Genomic DNA, 13,622 nt, shown 5'->3' with positions numbered 1-13,622 from the left:
CTCCTGCAAATATAAGATATTAAGTAGTATAAACTATGGCTACCTCTTTAAACATTCAGGGAAGTAAATTAAATTAGTATTCATGGAGACTGATAATCAGTCACACCAATAAAACCAAAATGTGAAGGCAAATTTTGCCACTTATTCCAACTGACAGTTCACGGCATATAAAATTAAGCAACTGTTATCTTAGTAAAACACACGTGAACATACTTTCAATTAAAACTTTTGCATGTTGAAGAATTTCTACCTTTCATACCCTATATAAAAGAAGTAACAGAACCTCAAAATCAAAATAACTTCATCACCCAAACCGATCGCCTCACCAACATCTCACTACTTGAATGAAAGAACTCTCAAACCCAAGACAATTCGATATAAAAACAAGTAATATTTTCATATGGCAAGCAGCAAAATTAACAAAGCATTTTAACAACTTGTATACGGTACCTCATTTGTGTGGGGAAAAAAATACAACAGAATATACAGGTGCTGAAATATGAAGTTACCCAACAAATCTTTTATCAATGGCTGCCTGAGAATAGGAACTAAATAACTGGAAGATGGTGTGGAAGAGAGATTTTCTTTTTACTGCAACATCCTTTACGTAACTTTTCAATTTTGTACTCTGCACAAGTATACCTATTCAAAAAAGCTGCATGAAGGTATTTCAAAAGAAAGATAGGATCATGGCTGCAATTAGAATGGTGGCAGTGAGGATGGAGAAAAACAAACAGATTTGAAATTTAAGATGTAGAAACGTCAAGATAGGGTGACTGTTAGGATGTGATAAGTTAAGAAAAAGAGGAGTTAAAAATGACTCTAAGGTTTCTGGCAAGGGTAGTGGTAAGCGTTATTTACTAAGGCAAGGAACATCAAAGACAATCATAAATTCAGCTTGCATATGTTCAGTTTAAGATGCCTTCAAGATACCCAGGTAAAGTAATCAAGTGGCAGTCAAGTATACATGCAACTTGGGAGCAGACAGAGTAAAAAAGATCTAGAACAGAATCTCCTTGGCAAAGGAGACTGAGATGTGGTCAGAGATGCAGAAAGAAAGCCAAAGTAGTCAGATGTTAGGAAAGTCAGGGAAGGGTGTTTTCAAGAGATCTCAAACCTGCCTCTATCTCCCCCCTCATTCCTCAACTACAGCCTCACTTTAAAAATTATTTTCCAAGATGATAACATATATCTTGTATTGAGCACCTTCCACACCAGGCCCAATGCCAGGCACTTTACATATCTTCTTTTCCTAACACAAAATGCAATAGCCTGCCAGAAATCTATCACCACTTCCATTTTACAGATGAGAAAACTGAGCCTCTGAAAGATGAAATAATTTGCCCAAAGATCATATATCTAGTAAGTGGCAGAAGCAGAATTCTACTCTAAAATCCATGCAGTGCTATCTATCCATCAGTACTTCACAACTAGGTTCCTTTCTCCTCCACTTTATCCCTCACTGTAGCCAATACTATTCCCAGAAAATCTACTTCTGGTCATGTCACTTCCCCTGATTAGAGAGTTGAGCTCAATGACTCCCCAAAACCTCCTATGGCCTACAGTGATGGGGGCCTTCACATGCTCAATTACCTCCTCCCAATGCCACTAAGACACCCTACCCTCTCTCTGTCCACACTAAATTATTCACAATTCCTCAAACACCATTTAACTTCAATACCTCCAACTCTACCTTCTTTTTCCTCTTGTTCAACTTCTTTCTATCCGTGTTTGATAACCACGGCCAAAATGTCATTACATTTTTGTGCAGTTTCTCTTACCCACTTCTCCAGTCTAAACTAACTGCTCCAAAATGTTGGGAATTTGTGTGGATAGCTTAAATTACCCATAATCAAAAGTTTTAAATGTTTTAATTGCTCCATCATTTGAGAGCTCATAGCACTTTGCATATACCTTGATTATGGTACTTACTACATCATATGGTCACTCCGTCTGTCTCTCTCTCTCCACAGACTGCAGGGGCAGAGGCCAAGTATTACTTGTTGCCCCAGGACTTGGCACAGTCCCTCACTCACAGCAGTTCAGCAAACGTCTCACAAATCAATCAAGCAAAGTAAAAGCTTTTCTACTTCTCATTCTGACACTTGAAATTCAAAAACCTAAAACAGTTAACTATTGTATCTTAAAAACAAATTTTCCGGGCTTCCCTGGTGGCGCAGTGGTTAAGAATCCGCCTGCCAATGCAGGGGGCACGTTAGAGCCCTGGTCCGGGAAGATCCCACATGCTGTGGAGCAACTAAGCCCGTGCGCCACAACTACTGAGCCTGCGCTCTAAAGCCCACGAGCCACAACTACTGAGCCCGTGAGCCACAACTACTGAGCCTGCACTCTAGAGCCCGTGCTCCGCAACAAGAGAAGCCACCGCAATGAGAAGCCCACGCACCACAATGAAGAGTAGCCCCCGCTCTCCACAACTAGAGAAAGCCCGTGCACAGCAATGAAGACCCAACGCAGCCAAAAATAAATAAATAAAATAAATTTTTTTTAAATAAAATAAATAAATTTTCCCTAAATATATAAACTATCCAAACAGACTCAAGCAACTAAGATTCATAAAGTTCTTAGGAAAAATTCTCTCTTCTGTCACGTATTATGTAATATTCTATTACAGAATTCTACCACAATATTAAAATACAAACTCACACATATTCAGCTAAATATCTGCTTTCTACTCATTTCCCAAGCAACTAATTCTTAGCTTCCAAATGGCAAAAAAAAAAATCAAGGCCCATGGATATTTGATATTAAGAACTTATTTTATGTGTAATAAAGGCACTGTGGCTATGTTTCAGAGACAAACTGAAATATCTATGGATTAAATGATGTGACTCATATGAGATTTCCTTCACAATAATGGCAGTGAGGGGCAAAATACAGATGAAACAAGACTGGTTACGAGTTGAAAATTGTTGAAGCTGGGTAATGACTGGTGAGGGTTGGTCGGTTGATTTTCTCTGCTTTTGAAAATGTTGGAAATTTTCCCTAATACACTGTTTTTTTAAAAAGAGAAAGATCTAACGAACATAATGTAATAGATCTAGTCTAAAAACAATCCTTTATCTAAAAAGGTTTCTTCCACTGTTCTAAATTAAAATAAATTAGATGACCTCATGCAATACTCTTAACAAAGCCCAACCTTCTTCCTGAGAATAAACTTAGCAGTACCATCTTTTATTTACTCTAACACAGACAAAATACTACCACAGACAAAACCACAAAAAGAATACAAGAACACATTCACAACAGAATGATGTCAGTCTTAGCAACGTAGAGAAGTACAGAAAAAATATAATAAAAGGAAGAAATAGTAAGAGAAAATAAAACCTTATAGAAGAAAGTGGCAAACGGCCATAACTTGGCTGAGAAACCTAAAACTATCTAAATAAGAGATTACTCCCACCCTTCCAGGTTACAGTTTTTAATTAGGTCCCAAATGTAAGCCCGGGCCAACTCAGGCCCAAAAATAAAGTCATCAATGAAACAGATGCTAAAGACCAAAATGAAGAATGAGTACAGCAACTATAACAAAGTCATGTAAATAAAATGCAAAGAAATAAGACCAGGGTGAGGGCAGCAAAAAGAAAAAAAGAAAGAAATAGGACCAAATAGGGTACACACCTCTACTTCATTTACCCCTATCCCCACTGAAGGACCATCAAGACGAGAAGTATCCCAACTTGACAACAAGGTATTCACAGGTATCTCTAACTACACGCCGTAGTATAAAATCCATCTTTAATCAACCAAAATATAATTCTGGCATACTCACTATCAGTGTGCTTATTTTATTATTTTTAAGGTAATGCATGTCTATGGTTAAAATAACAACAACAAAAAAAGCCCACAGTGGTACAGAAATCTGTTTAAAATCTCCCCTCCTGGGGCTTCCCTGGTGGCGCAGTGGTTAAGAATCCGCCTGCCAATGCAGGGGACACGGGTTTGAGCCCTAGTCCGGGAAGATCTCACGTGCCGCAGAGCAACTGGGCCCGTACGCCACAACTGCTGAGCCCGCGAGCCACAACTACTGGGCCTGCGTGCCACAACTACTGATGCCCGCATGCCTAGAGCCCGTGCTCCGCAACAAGAGAAACCATCGCAATGAGAAGCCAGTGCACCACAACGAAGAGCAGCCCCCGCTCATCACAACTAGAGAAAGCCCGGGCATGCAGCAAGGAAGACCCAAAGCAGCCTAAATAAATAAATAAAATAAATCAAAATTTAAAAAATAAAAAATAATAAAATCTCCCCTCCTCCTCACCCTAGAGCCACTTTGTACTCCAAGATGATCATTATTCAAATACTTCTTGAGTATCCTTCCAAAACTTTGTCAGAGAATTTCCTAAACTGACCCATGAACACTCAATTCAAGGATCTCAAGTTAGGAACTCATAACAAAGGTAAATATTACTACAAAATGAGATCAGAGAGGGACAGAACACACAGCAGATGATCCTTTGAACATATGCTAAAAGCTAAAACCTGATTTTAAATCATGTGTTCCTAAACAAAATTAAAAGATTGCTTGCTGATAAAGAAGTCAAGAAACACCATCTCCAAGAAACACAATCAAGAAATAAGCCCCACCCTATTAACAAGAGACATTCTACTGAGGCCCAATCTAGGATAGAACTTTGAAACTCAATTTACAACTGCCCCAAGAGTAAACTAACTGAAAATGGGGATCCAAGAAAGCAAATAGTGTTTTTGCAGGAGCCATCAATGTCCTGCCCATCTCCAGCACTACCCATCTAGGGAAAGAAGGTGCAGATCACAAGAGTCCCCAGCATGAGGAGCTAAGAGCTGGGTCTTTCTTCCTCTTCTGGGGTCTGGTGTTCAAAGTGCATAATTTGTTGAAACATGTGCCTAGATAAATGGAAAAGGCTATCTGTAAATTAAGCTAGCCCAGAAGCCACTGTGCAATTATCTCACAAATGTGAATCCCCCCCCCATTTAACTCATATTACAAAACCTGAATGAAATAATTGAGTTTTAAATGTCTGACACAGAATGTTACATAATATAAATTCTCATTAAATGTTTTAAGAAAAAAATTAAATGAAATACACATCAGGATACAGTGAGTCTCATGTGCTTTCATTAATTTTAACCTAGCAACTATCAGTTAACTTTTGAAGTTGATTCCAGTAATCTAAAATCCAGGGGCTGTTAGTTAACTTCTGAAATTCCCAAATCAGGAATACACAGTCCAGAATAGTTAAATCTAAAAATGAGAGACATGAGGAAGACAGGAGCCATGACAGCACTCTACAAAGGCAATGGTTCTCCTGCCTTTACTTCAGTCAGGAGAATGTGTTAGGTAGCATAAGGAATGTCAGAAGTAAGTTTTCATCAGTGAAATGAACGATGTCCAAGTTAATGTGGCTTGGCTAGAAATACTGTAAAGGCGTCTCCACCTCTGCATGAACAGGGTCTAAGAATCAGCAAATCCAGGATCCCAATACTCTCCAGAATGCACACATACTCTGAGAGTCCCATTCAGCCCTGTGTTCCACCACTGATCAGGTGATTCTGGGGCTAATGCCTACTGCTGCTAACATATTGCTACATGTGCCTCCAAAGCACCTTTCCAGCAAGGTCCTTGATAGACTACCTACAAGGACAAAGAGCTGAGATTTCCGTTGTCAAGCTTCACCAACAGGTTCCTGTGACTGCTTTTGTGCATGTTTGCTAATCAATGTTTTTATGGGTGGCCAAAAAAGAAAGAGCCATTCTAACTTGAAAATTGTTAAATTGACCTTTATCATAAGCTTTCAGGATACTTCATACTTTTCTTCTGCCACTGATGTTTTTGTGATAGTCATCCTTATACTTATATCTCACCCTTTTAGGGAACTGTAAGTTTTCAATGCAGACAAGGGGTATCTATGTTATCTTCAATATTCCCTGCATAGAAGACTTGCATTCAGTGTACTCAAATATTTGTTGCTCTAATTTACTATCGACAAATTACAAACCAGTATAGAAAACTGATACAATTATATGTGAAGCTTCAGTATGAGTACGTAAGACTGTCAGTTATATATTCATTAAATAAACTCCATTAATTAACTAGTCCACAAATACATGTGGGTCTTAAATAACCTAACCACCATTTCAATTCTTAGACAATCTAGTGGTGTTTTTGTAACATAAATTAGTTCTCTGGATACATTTAAAAGATATTAATAATGCACAGTCACTAACATCAATTTCAAAGAGCTCAAAGCATCAAAATGAGTTTCAAAGTAAAATAAACTTAACCAAAAAAAACCTTTTCAAATCTGCAAAATAATACTGGTATTACATAAATAAAAACTAAATGTTACATAATCAAGTCAGAAAAAGATATTTTTACTCTGTAGCTAGCAAAGCACTGAACCTTCACCTTGGTTCAAAGTGCATGGCCCACCATTCCACTTTACCATCTACATCACAGAAACTCATCTCTCACGCAGTTTTTCTTAACAACCTGAAATATATATAGAAGTGGCAGCCAAATGTTCCCTAGTCATTTCAATTTGTAACCGAGTCTACAGAAAAGAGCTATTGGGGCGGGGCGGGGTGGGGGGGGGGGTTCAGAACTTAAAAAGCGCATGTTTATATGTTCCTGCAATTCTAATGTGTGGCCAGATAAGCAAGCATTTTCTATAATCTCTTAACTATAGCTTTATTACCAGGAATGTATCAAAATCTTAGGAAATGTATAGTAACTGCATGAGACTTTGTCCGGGTAAATAATAATGACTATAATTGTTTACAAGACAACTTTCCAAACTAGAAAATACTTTTTAAGATGCATCATATTAAAGACCTAATTTTCAAACAAAAAAGTATGACATTATTCTGTGGTTACTTTTGTAACCCAAACACTAATCTCCTTTAGCACTGAAAACGAATATATTCCTTTAAGTGCCAGCAAACAAAACACACACATAATACAGCATAATTTTAAACATCAACATCCAAATATTATAGTATTAAAAAGCCACCTCTACAACTAACCTAATAATTTTCCCTTACCGTCTACATGCAAGCGAACCAAATTTAGGAAAATACATGCTTTAATGGACCTTAAACTACTTCCACTGCCCCCAAAATTTTAAATTCCAACTATTTTCATACTAATTATCTCCTAGGAAAAAAAAGCACATACATTTTATTTTTTTAGACACATACATTTTAAAATGGTAGACAATCCATAACTACTTCTAAGTATTCTACATAATCTTTCTATTGATTAAAAGAATTACAAAAGAAAAAAAAATCCCAATAAGAGTATTTAATACAAACTTAAAAATGATATAGCTACTTCAAAGTGAACAACTATGTATTTTAGCAATAGTTCCCTGACAAAAGATTCCCCAACCCTTTAGCATTATATAACTACTATAAATACATATAGTATTACTATATTCATGCTATATATTACTATATATTATTTTTTAACTCAAATCCTTATTAACTGAAAACAAGATTAATCCAAAAGATTTTCAAAAATGTACTACAAGTGTCACCATAGTTAATTTCTGTTGAAATGTTTCACTTCTTAATTACTTTTCAGTAACTCCACTATAATTAAAAAAATAAGAATCTTGAATTATGTTACCAAAAGATGGTCAGCATTAGTTTAAAGAGAAAAGTAATCAAGATCAGCTATATTTCAAGAACTCTGATTAAGCAACCACTTGCTGTTTACAATCTTTTAAAAATATTTTAAAGGTATTACTGCAAAATAATATACTGTATTACTAATTTCTTTTTCATCCAAAACCCCAAGCACTGTATATCAAACGGCAATCATTCAAACAAAAATTCTTTCAATGACTCCAATATAAATTAATCTCACAAATGCATTCAGAGACTAAGAGAAATCAGCAGTTTAGACAAAGTATTCTCACCTAGAAAAGGTACATAACGAGTTTACGGGCAAGTAAGAGATAGTTATTATTAAACGTTTTAAACTTTCCAAATCTTTTAAGTCAAGAGTTAACCTTTTTAAAAACCTACTAATTTAAATTTAAAAACTTGAAAGAAGATCCAATAATATATAGGAATAAGAATTTTTGAAAGCAAGTAGTAATAGCTAAATTTCTGTCAAAAAAAAAAAAGTTATACAAGGTGCAGACTAAATTTGTTGGGGGGTCGGGGTGGAGGGGTGGTAATGAGAAAAATCATCGCTAAAAAGAGAATCCTGGGAGTTATTTAATTCCAGTATCTGCTCTTAGGTAAGTAGCCGGAACCTACCCCAACAAAGAAAAGCCAACTCTTATTTTTAAGACTTTCAGACAATAAGAATTCTGAAACTAACACAGCTCAACATTCCACAAAAAACATACTGTTTACCAGGGCTGTGCAAAAGATGGATGACACTAAATAATTCAGTACTTCCTATAGCAGGACTCCAGCTCCTTCATTCTATTCAGAATCCAATTCAAACACATGGTGCGAGGTTATATAATATCAAGCTTTACATTACACATTTCACTGGTATGTTCGAGCTCACAAGGACACAACCATGAATTGCATGCAGTTGCAAGCACATTCTCTAGAATGTTTTATTTTAATGTTAAGGCTAAGAAGCCTTGACCTAAATAGGTAGGACCTCACAAGCACGGGGTCTGAAGTAAAGAAGAACCTTTCTTCTTTAGTTCCACAAAACACTTACTAATCAAATTACCCAGTATTTTATGAAGCCTTCATTCTTCCACAAAACATAATGAAGCTTTGCAAGTTTCTCATTTATAAGATGTTGCTGTATTCAAACATCAAGAAAGTAATGCACTTGCACAAAAATATACCTGAATATGTTCAGTTCTTTTACAATTTAAACTCAATAGTGCATAACTGCAGGGTTCAATATTACAATCTGAAATACAATGTTAAGCACAATCCACTGTGAATCCATCTAAATACAAGCATTCTGAGACATGAAATCAAGTAGCATTTTACACATTATCCACATAAAACATCAGATTCCATTTATTTCTTCATTACCATAACCAAAAGCCGTAGCCTTGGCCAAACTTTTCCAAATGCATTATCTTTGCAAACAATTTTACCAACCTCCTATTAGATCGGCAATAATCACTCCAAAATAAAATAATGCTCCTTAAATTTAAATATTTTGCTTAATCTTTTGGAATGACAACTTGGACAGTAGTGGAGTATTTTTAAATAAAATATTTTAAATACTCAGGTTGAAAAAAAAATTTCAAGGCTTAGGTCATTTATGCTTAAATCATTTCGGAGCTAGTCGCTATTCATTTTTCCAGCAATAATTTTAATGAAGCCAATTAATACTTACATAGTCAAAGTTTAATTCAACTTTTCTCTATGGGTCAAAGGGACTGGGCTTACTGAAAAGGATTATTTCAGTTTAGCTTTCTGGTCATTATTTGTATTCGAAACCCCTTACACTTAAGTTATTCTGAAACAAAAACATAAGTGTAATTACAGATAAAAGGAATTAGTGACTCTCCTAAACCAAACTACAGACAAATATTAGGGACAACTAAATTTTTTTTTTAATCAACTTAAGAATAAAATGCAAGGCTTTAGTCATTTCAAACTTCCTTCTCAATTGCAACAATAAAGCTAGGTGTCAAATGCAAAGCCACTGATTTCAGCTAGAAAAGCAAATGTCTAATGGATGCAACACCTATCCCAGCACACTCCAAGTTTCACGGTCCCAATTAAGAAGCAAGCATACAAATATCATTTCGATCAGATTTTGGTCAAAAGACACAAACTGATGCAGACAGATCGAGACTCCAGTGCCTTTGTTCAATAGCTTACGGATGGGTAACTAAATGTGCTACAGGTTGATAAGCATTTACCAGGCTTATGAATGCTGCTTCCAAGCTTGAGAAAGGTACAAGAATTCTAGATGCAAATAATCTTGGATAATTTTTATTAAACACCACCGAGCTACACACTCCGAAGGAGAGGCCTATTCATCGCTACTATTTATTTCCATGTTTACCTCTCCTCCCTCCCCCAAACCCCCCCCTTCACTTTCTCCTCCCACCCTGTCCCGCCATCTTGGGCCGACAGGAGCAGCCATTACTTAACTAAATGACAGTGCCAACAACTTTCCACACAAATAAACAGAAACTGCACCCCGAATTCCCCCCTGGCCTCCCCTGCCAGATAGGCAGGAAACGAGGCTCCAAGAAGAAAACACATTCACAAGTAACTACAGGATTTCTATGGCCGAAAGACCCAAAAAGTAAACAAGTCACCTAACTTCAGGTAAAACACCATACCCCTCGAGATGCATGTCAACAGACCCATGCAAACTCTTCACCGCCCTAAACTACGTGCAACTTCCCCCTTCTGGGAGCGGGGACACAAGAAAGCCCCAAACGTTGGGTTAACAGACTTCCCGAACAGCCTGCCTGGAGGAAAAGAATAAAAACCACGGGAGGCAAGTTAACTCGGCAATGCGGGGAAATCTGCACACATTTACAAGCCCTTTTGACCCTAAGCAGGCACCTCGGAGCGATCATCGGTCGCCCCTCCCAAAGCCGTAAAATAACAGGCAGTTTTGTCGACCCAGTTGAGCTCGGCCCCAAAGCGCTGCCGTCTCTGTTCCTCCAGCTACGAGAGGAGAGGGCGATTTCGCAAGGGAGCGAGAGAGGGATCCGGGGGTGTGTGTGTGGGGCGGGGGGGGGGGGAGCAGAAGCAGGAAATAGTTTTCCGGAAGCCCCTCGGCCCTCGTTCGCGGCCACAATGAGCGCTGGCCGGGCCGCGGGGCCGCGGGGTTCGGGGCGAGGGGGGCGCCGGCCGGGGAGACCGTGTCCGCGCTCCGGCCCGCAGCTGCCTTACCTTGCCCAGCAGGGCCTTCGTCCTGGCGCCATCTTCATGAAACCTCACGAAACCGAAGAAGCGGCTGTGGAGAGAGACACACGCGGCTCGTTAAAGGTCCAACAGCACCACCGACCCATCCCTGCCCGAGCCCGAGGCCCCGGCGGCGGCTACGGCACCGAGAGCGCCAAGCCAAGGTGCTCGCCCCGCCGCCGCCAGAGGCGAGCCGCGCTCCGGCCTCCCCGGAGAGCGGCGCCAACCCGTCCGGAGCCGACCGGGCGGGTGACGGCGGCCCGTACCTGTCCAGTCCGCCGAGCGCCTCCCTCTCCTCGGCTGTCAGGCTCGGGGACGCCTCCTCGCTCTCGCCGCTCGCTTTTCCCGCCGCCATTTTCTTTTCCTCATCACCGAAAGCGGCGGCGGCGGCGGCAGCGGCGGCGGTAGCGAGCGACACTCCGCAGGATTTCATGGAAACGCAGCGAATTCACAACTCCGACGCCGACACCTCCCCCCGGGCCGGGGCCCACAACGACGCCCCCAATCTCCGCGCGGGACCGGCACACCAACTTTATCGCCGCCTCCTCCTCCGCCGCAGGCGGCAGCGACGAAAAATCCCAACGCGGCGGCGGTGAAGGCGGCGGCGGCAGGGGCTGCGGAGCCCCCGGGTCGGCAGCGGCAGCGGCTCGGCTTGTAGGGTCACATCGCGGGAGCGGGCGAGGGGCAGCCACGGGCGGAGATGGCGGGAACGGCCGGAGCGTGCGGGGTTGAGGGACGCGGGGGGGATTCGTTGGAGACACAAACTTCCCCGGCACCAGCACAAAGTTGTTGTAATTGTGTCACACAGCGAACCCCACGCCGCCGCCGTGACCCCCTCCCCTCCCCGCCCGGCCGGCGCCGCCAATCAGCGTGGCCCGCTCGCTTCACGTGACCTTTGTTGACTCACGTCAGCCGTGGCTCCACTCAACTTGCTAGCTGCCCGAGCCCCGCCCACCGAGGCCCCCACCGACAGGGAGCGGGACGCACGCCAATTCTGGCCGGTGGTTGGCTGCTGGGCCCGTCCGTCCGAGGGAAGGGTTTGTCCTCGAGAGGGAGCAGCCGATTAGGTTGTGCCAGTTAAATACACTGGGGCAGAGAATGGAGGGTCCGGGCCGTGTCACCTCGGGAGCCGCGGCGGGCTCGGCAGGGGGAGGGGAGCGGTGGGGAAGGGCGAGGTCCGGCACCGCCCGCGGCGGGCGCGAGCAATGAGCGAGGGCGCCATAGACGGCCTTTGCCTGCCCGGGAGCTCGGTGGTGGGCCCAGACCGCGGCTTCGGCATCCTGCGCTTTGGGGGTCCCGGGCCCCGGAGGGCCTGATAAGGGTCGCGTCGCCGGGAGGCGGCGCACGGCCCCTGACCTCCGCCCTCCGAAGAAGGCGCACACTTTTGGCACCGCTGGAAGTAATGGCCTCCGCGAGGAGCGCGCTCGGGCAGCGGCTGCTGGTCCCCTGCTCCGCGGCTCAGGCGCCGCCCTAGGCCAGTTGTGCGCTCCCGGCCCCGATCCCCTCGCTCGCGCCGCAAGTGAAGGGGGAAAGGTCCCCTGACCCCCGGCCGGAGGGAATGAAGAGTCACCCACGGGGGTCTGGCTCGCTGACCATAGCTCCCCACCTCCAAAGGTCTGTTGGCGGCACTTTGGGTCCAAAGTTTCATGCCACCTGTGTTTTATCAGTAGTTCATTATAGTGTTGTAAGAAAAAGCAATGACGAAAAATTGTTAAGCGAGATCTCCAGAATGTTGGTTTCTACTGCTCTGATCTCAGTGGGGCCTTCATGGAAGAGTTCGGGCTGCTTGTAGACAGGCCTGAGAGAAGGCATAATTAAGATAGTGAAGCTTGCAGCCCAGAAAACCCTTTTCTACCTCCCACAACATGTCTTACGCAACAGTAACACTTTCTTGTTCTGACCGCGTCACAGATGCAAATAAAAGTCACTGGTCTGCCTTTCAATCCATAGGATAATTGGGAGAAAAAGAAAACATGCCTTCGGTCTATTACTCTTTTCAAAAGACAAATTTAATAAGATATGTCTCATATAACAGATCTGTTACAGGGCACACCTCCAGTCGTCAGGGATAGGAAAAAAATTAATGGACATACGAAGACGAGGTTTCCTTTATAGACATGGACTCTATATTTTCAATAATGTAACCAATAAACAAGGTATATTCAACGTGGATGTTAAACTATAAGGAAGACAATTCAGTGCTGACTCAGTAATCCTAGCAGTATTCAGTGAGAAGCTATGGAAATCCCAACTGATTTTGCACACAGTTTTAAATTGTTCCCCTGAGACTAGTAACTAGACTAACAAACTATAGTTTTATATGGATTATATTTCAGGTTTAATTACTTTCTCTGAAACACCTCTTCCACTCTTTATGGTATTCCTTCCATTTTACTTGAATGGGTGAGGATACAGGGCTGAATATTTTCTGCAGCTAAATTAGCACATGCATTGTAAACTTTCTCACAACAGATGACCTTCAAAGCCCAGGAGATTTTGACACCACTATCTCCCCCCACAAACCACCATACACACACACACAAACACACACACTTAGACTTGCACAAGCAGAGACAGAAATTCCGCCAGTATTTGGCAATCTTCCTGGAGCTGGTGGTTCTTTTTTTTTTTTTTTTTTAATAAATTTATTTATTTATTTGTTTTTATTTTTGGCTGTGTTGGGTCCTCGCTGCTGCGTGTGGGCTCTCGCCAGCTGCGGCGCGCGGGGGCCACTCTTCACTGCGGTGCGCGGACCTCTCACT

General features: G+C 42.0%; 1 protein-coding gene across 7 annotated transcripts in view; it reads right to left on the bottom strand.

Annotated features, from left to right (window-relative positions):
* Positions 1-11,962, bottom strand: part of KDM6A (lysine demethylase 6A) — a 206,950-nt gene extending 194,988 nt beyond the window's left edge. For 2 of the 7 annotated variants that reach the window (XM_082378062.1, XM_082378061.1), the window contains exons 1-2: positions 11,127-11,961; positions 10,849-10,912 (exon numbers count right to left, since the gene is read on the bottom strand). In XM_082378062.1, the coding sequence (XP_082234188.1) occupies positions 10,849-10,912; positions 11,127-11,293 (231 nt within the window). In that variant the 5' untranslated portion in view covers positions 11,294-11,961. Of the gene's footprint in view, positions 1-10,848; positions 10,913-11,126 lie in introns of all 7 variants that reach the window. The other 5 variants (XM_082378055.1, XM_082378057.1, XM_082378060.1 and 2 more) reach the window with 4 other exon arrangements.
* Positions 11,963-13,622: the final 1,660 nt, after the last annotated feature.

The sequence above is a fragment of the Balaenoptera borealis genome (assembly GCF_965194805.1).
Source record: "Balaenoptera borealis genome assembly, chromosome: X".
NCBI lineage: Eukaryota > Metazoa > Chordata > Mammalia > Artiodactyla > Balaenopteridae > Balaenoptera > Balaenoptera borealis.
The sequence above is the reverse complement of the archived record's forward strand: the minus strand, read 5'-3'. Positions and strand labels throughout refer to the sequence as shown.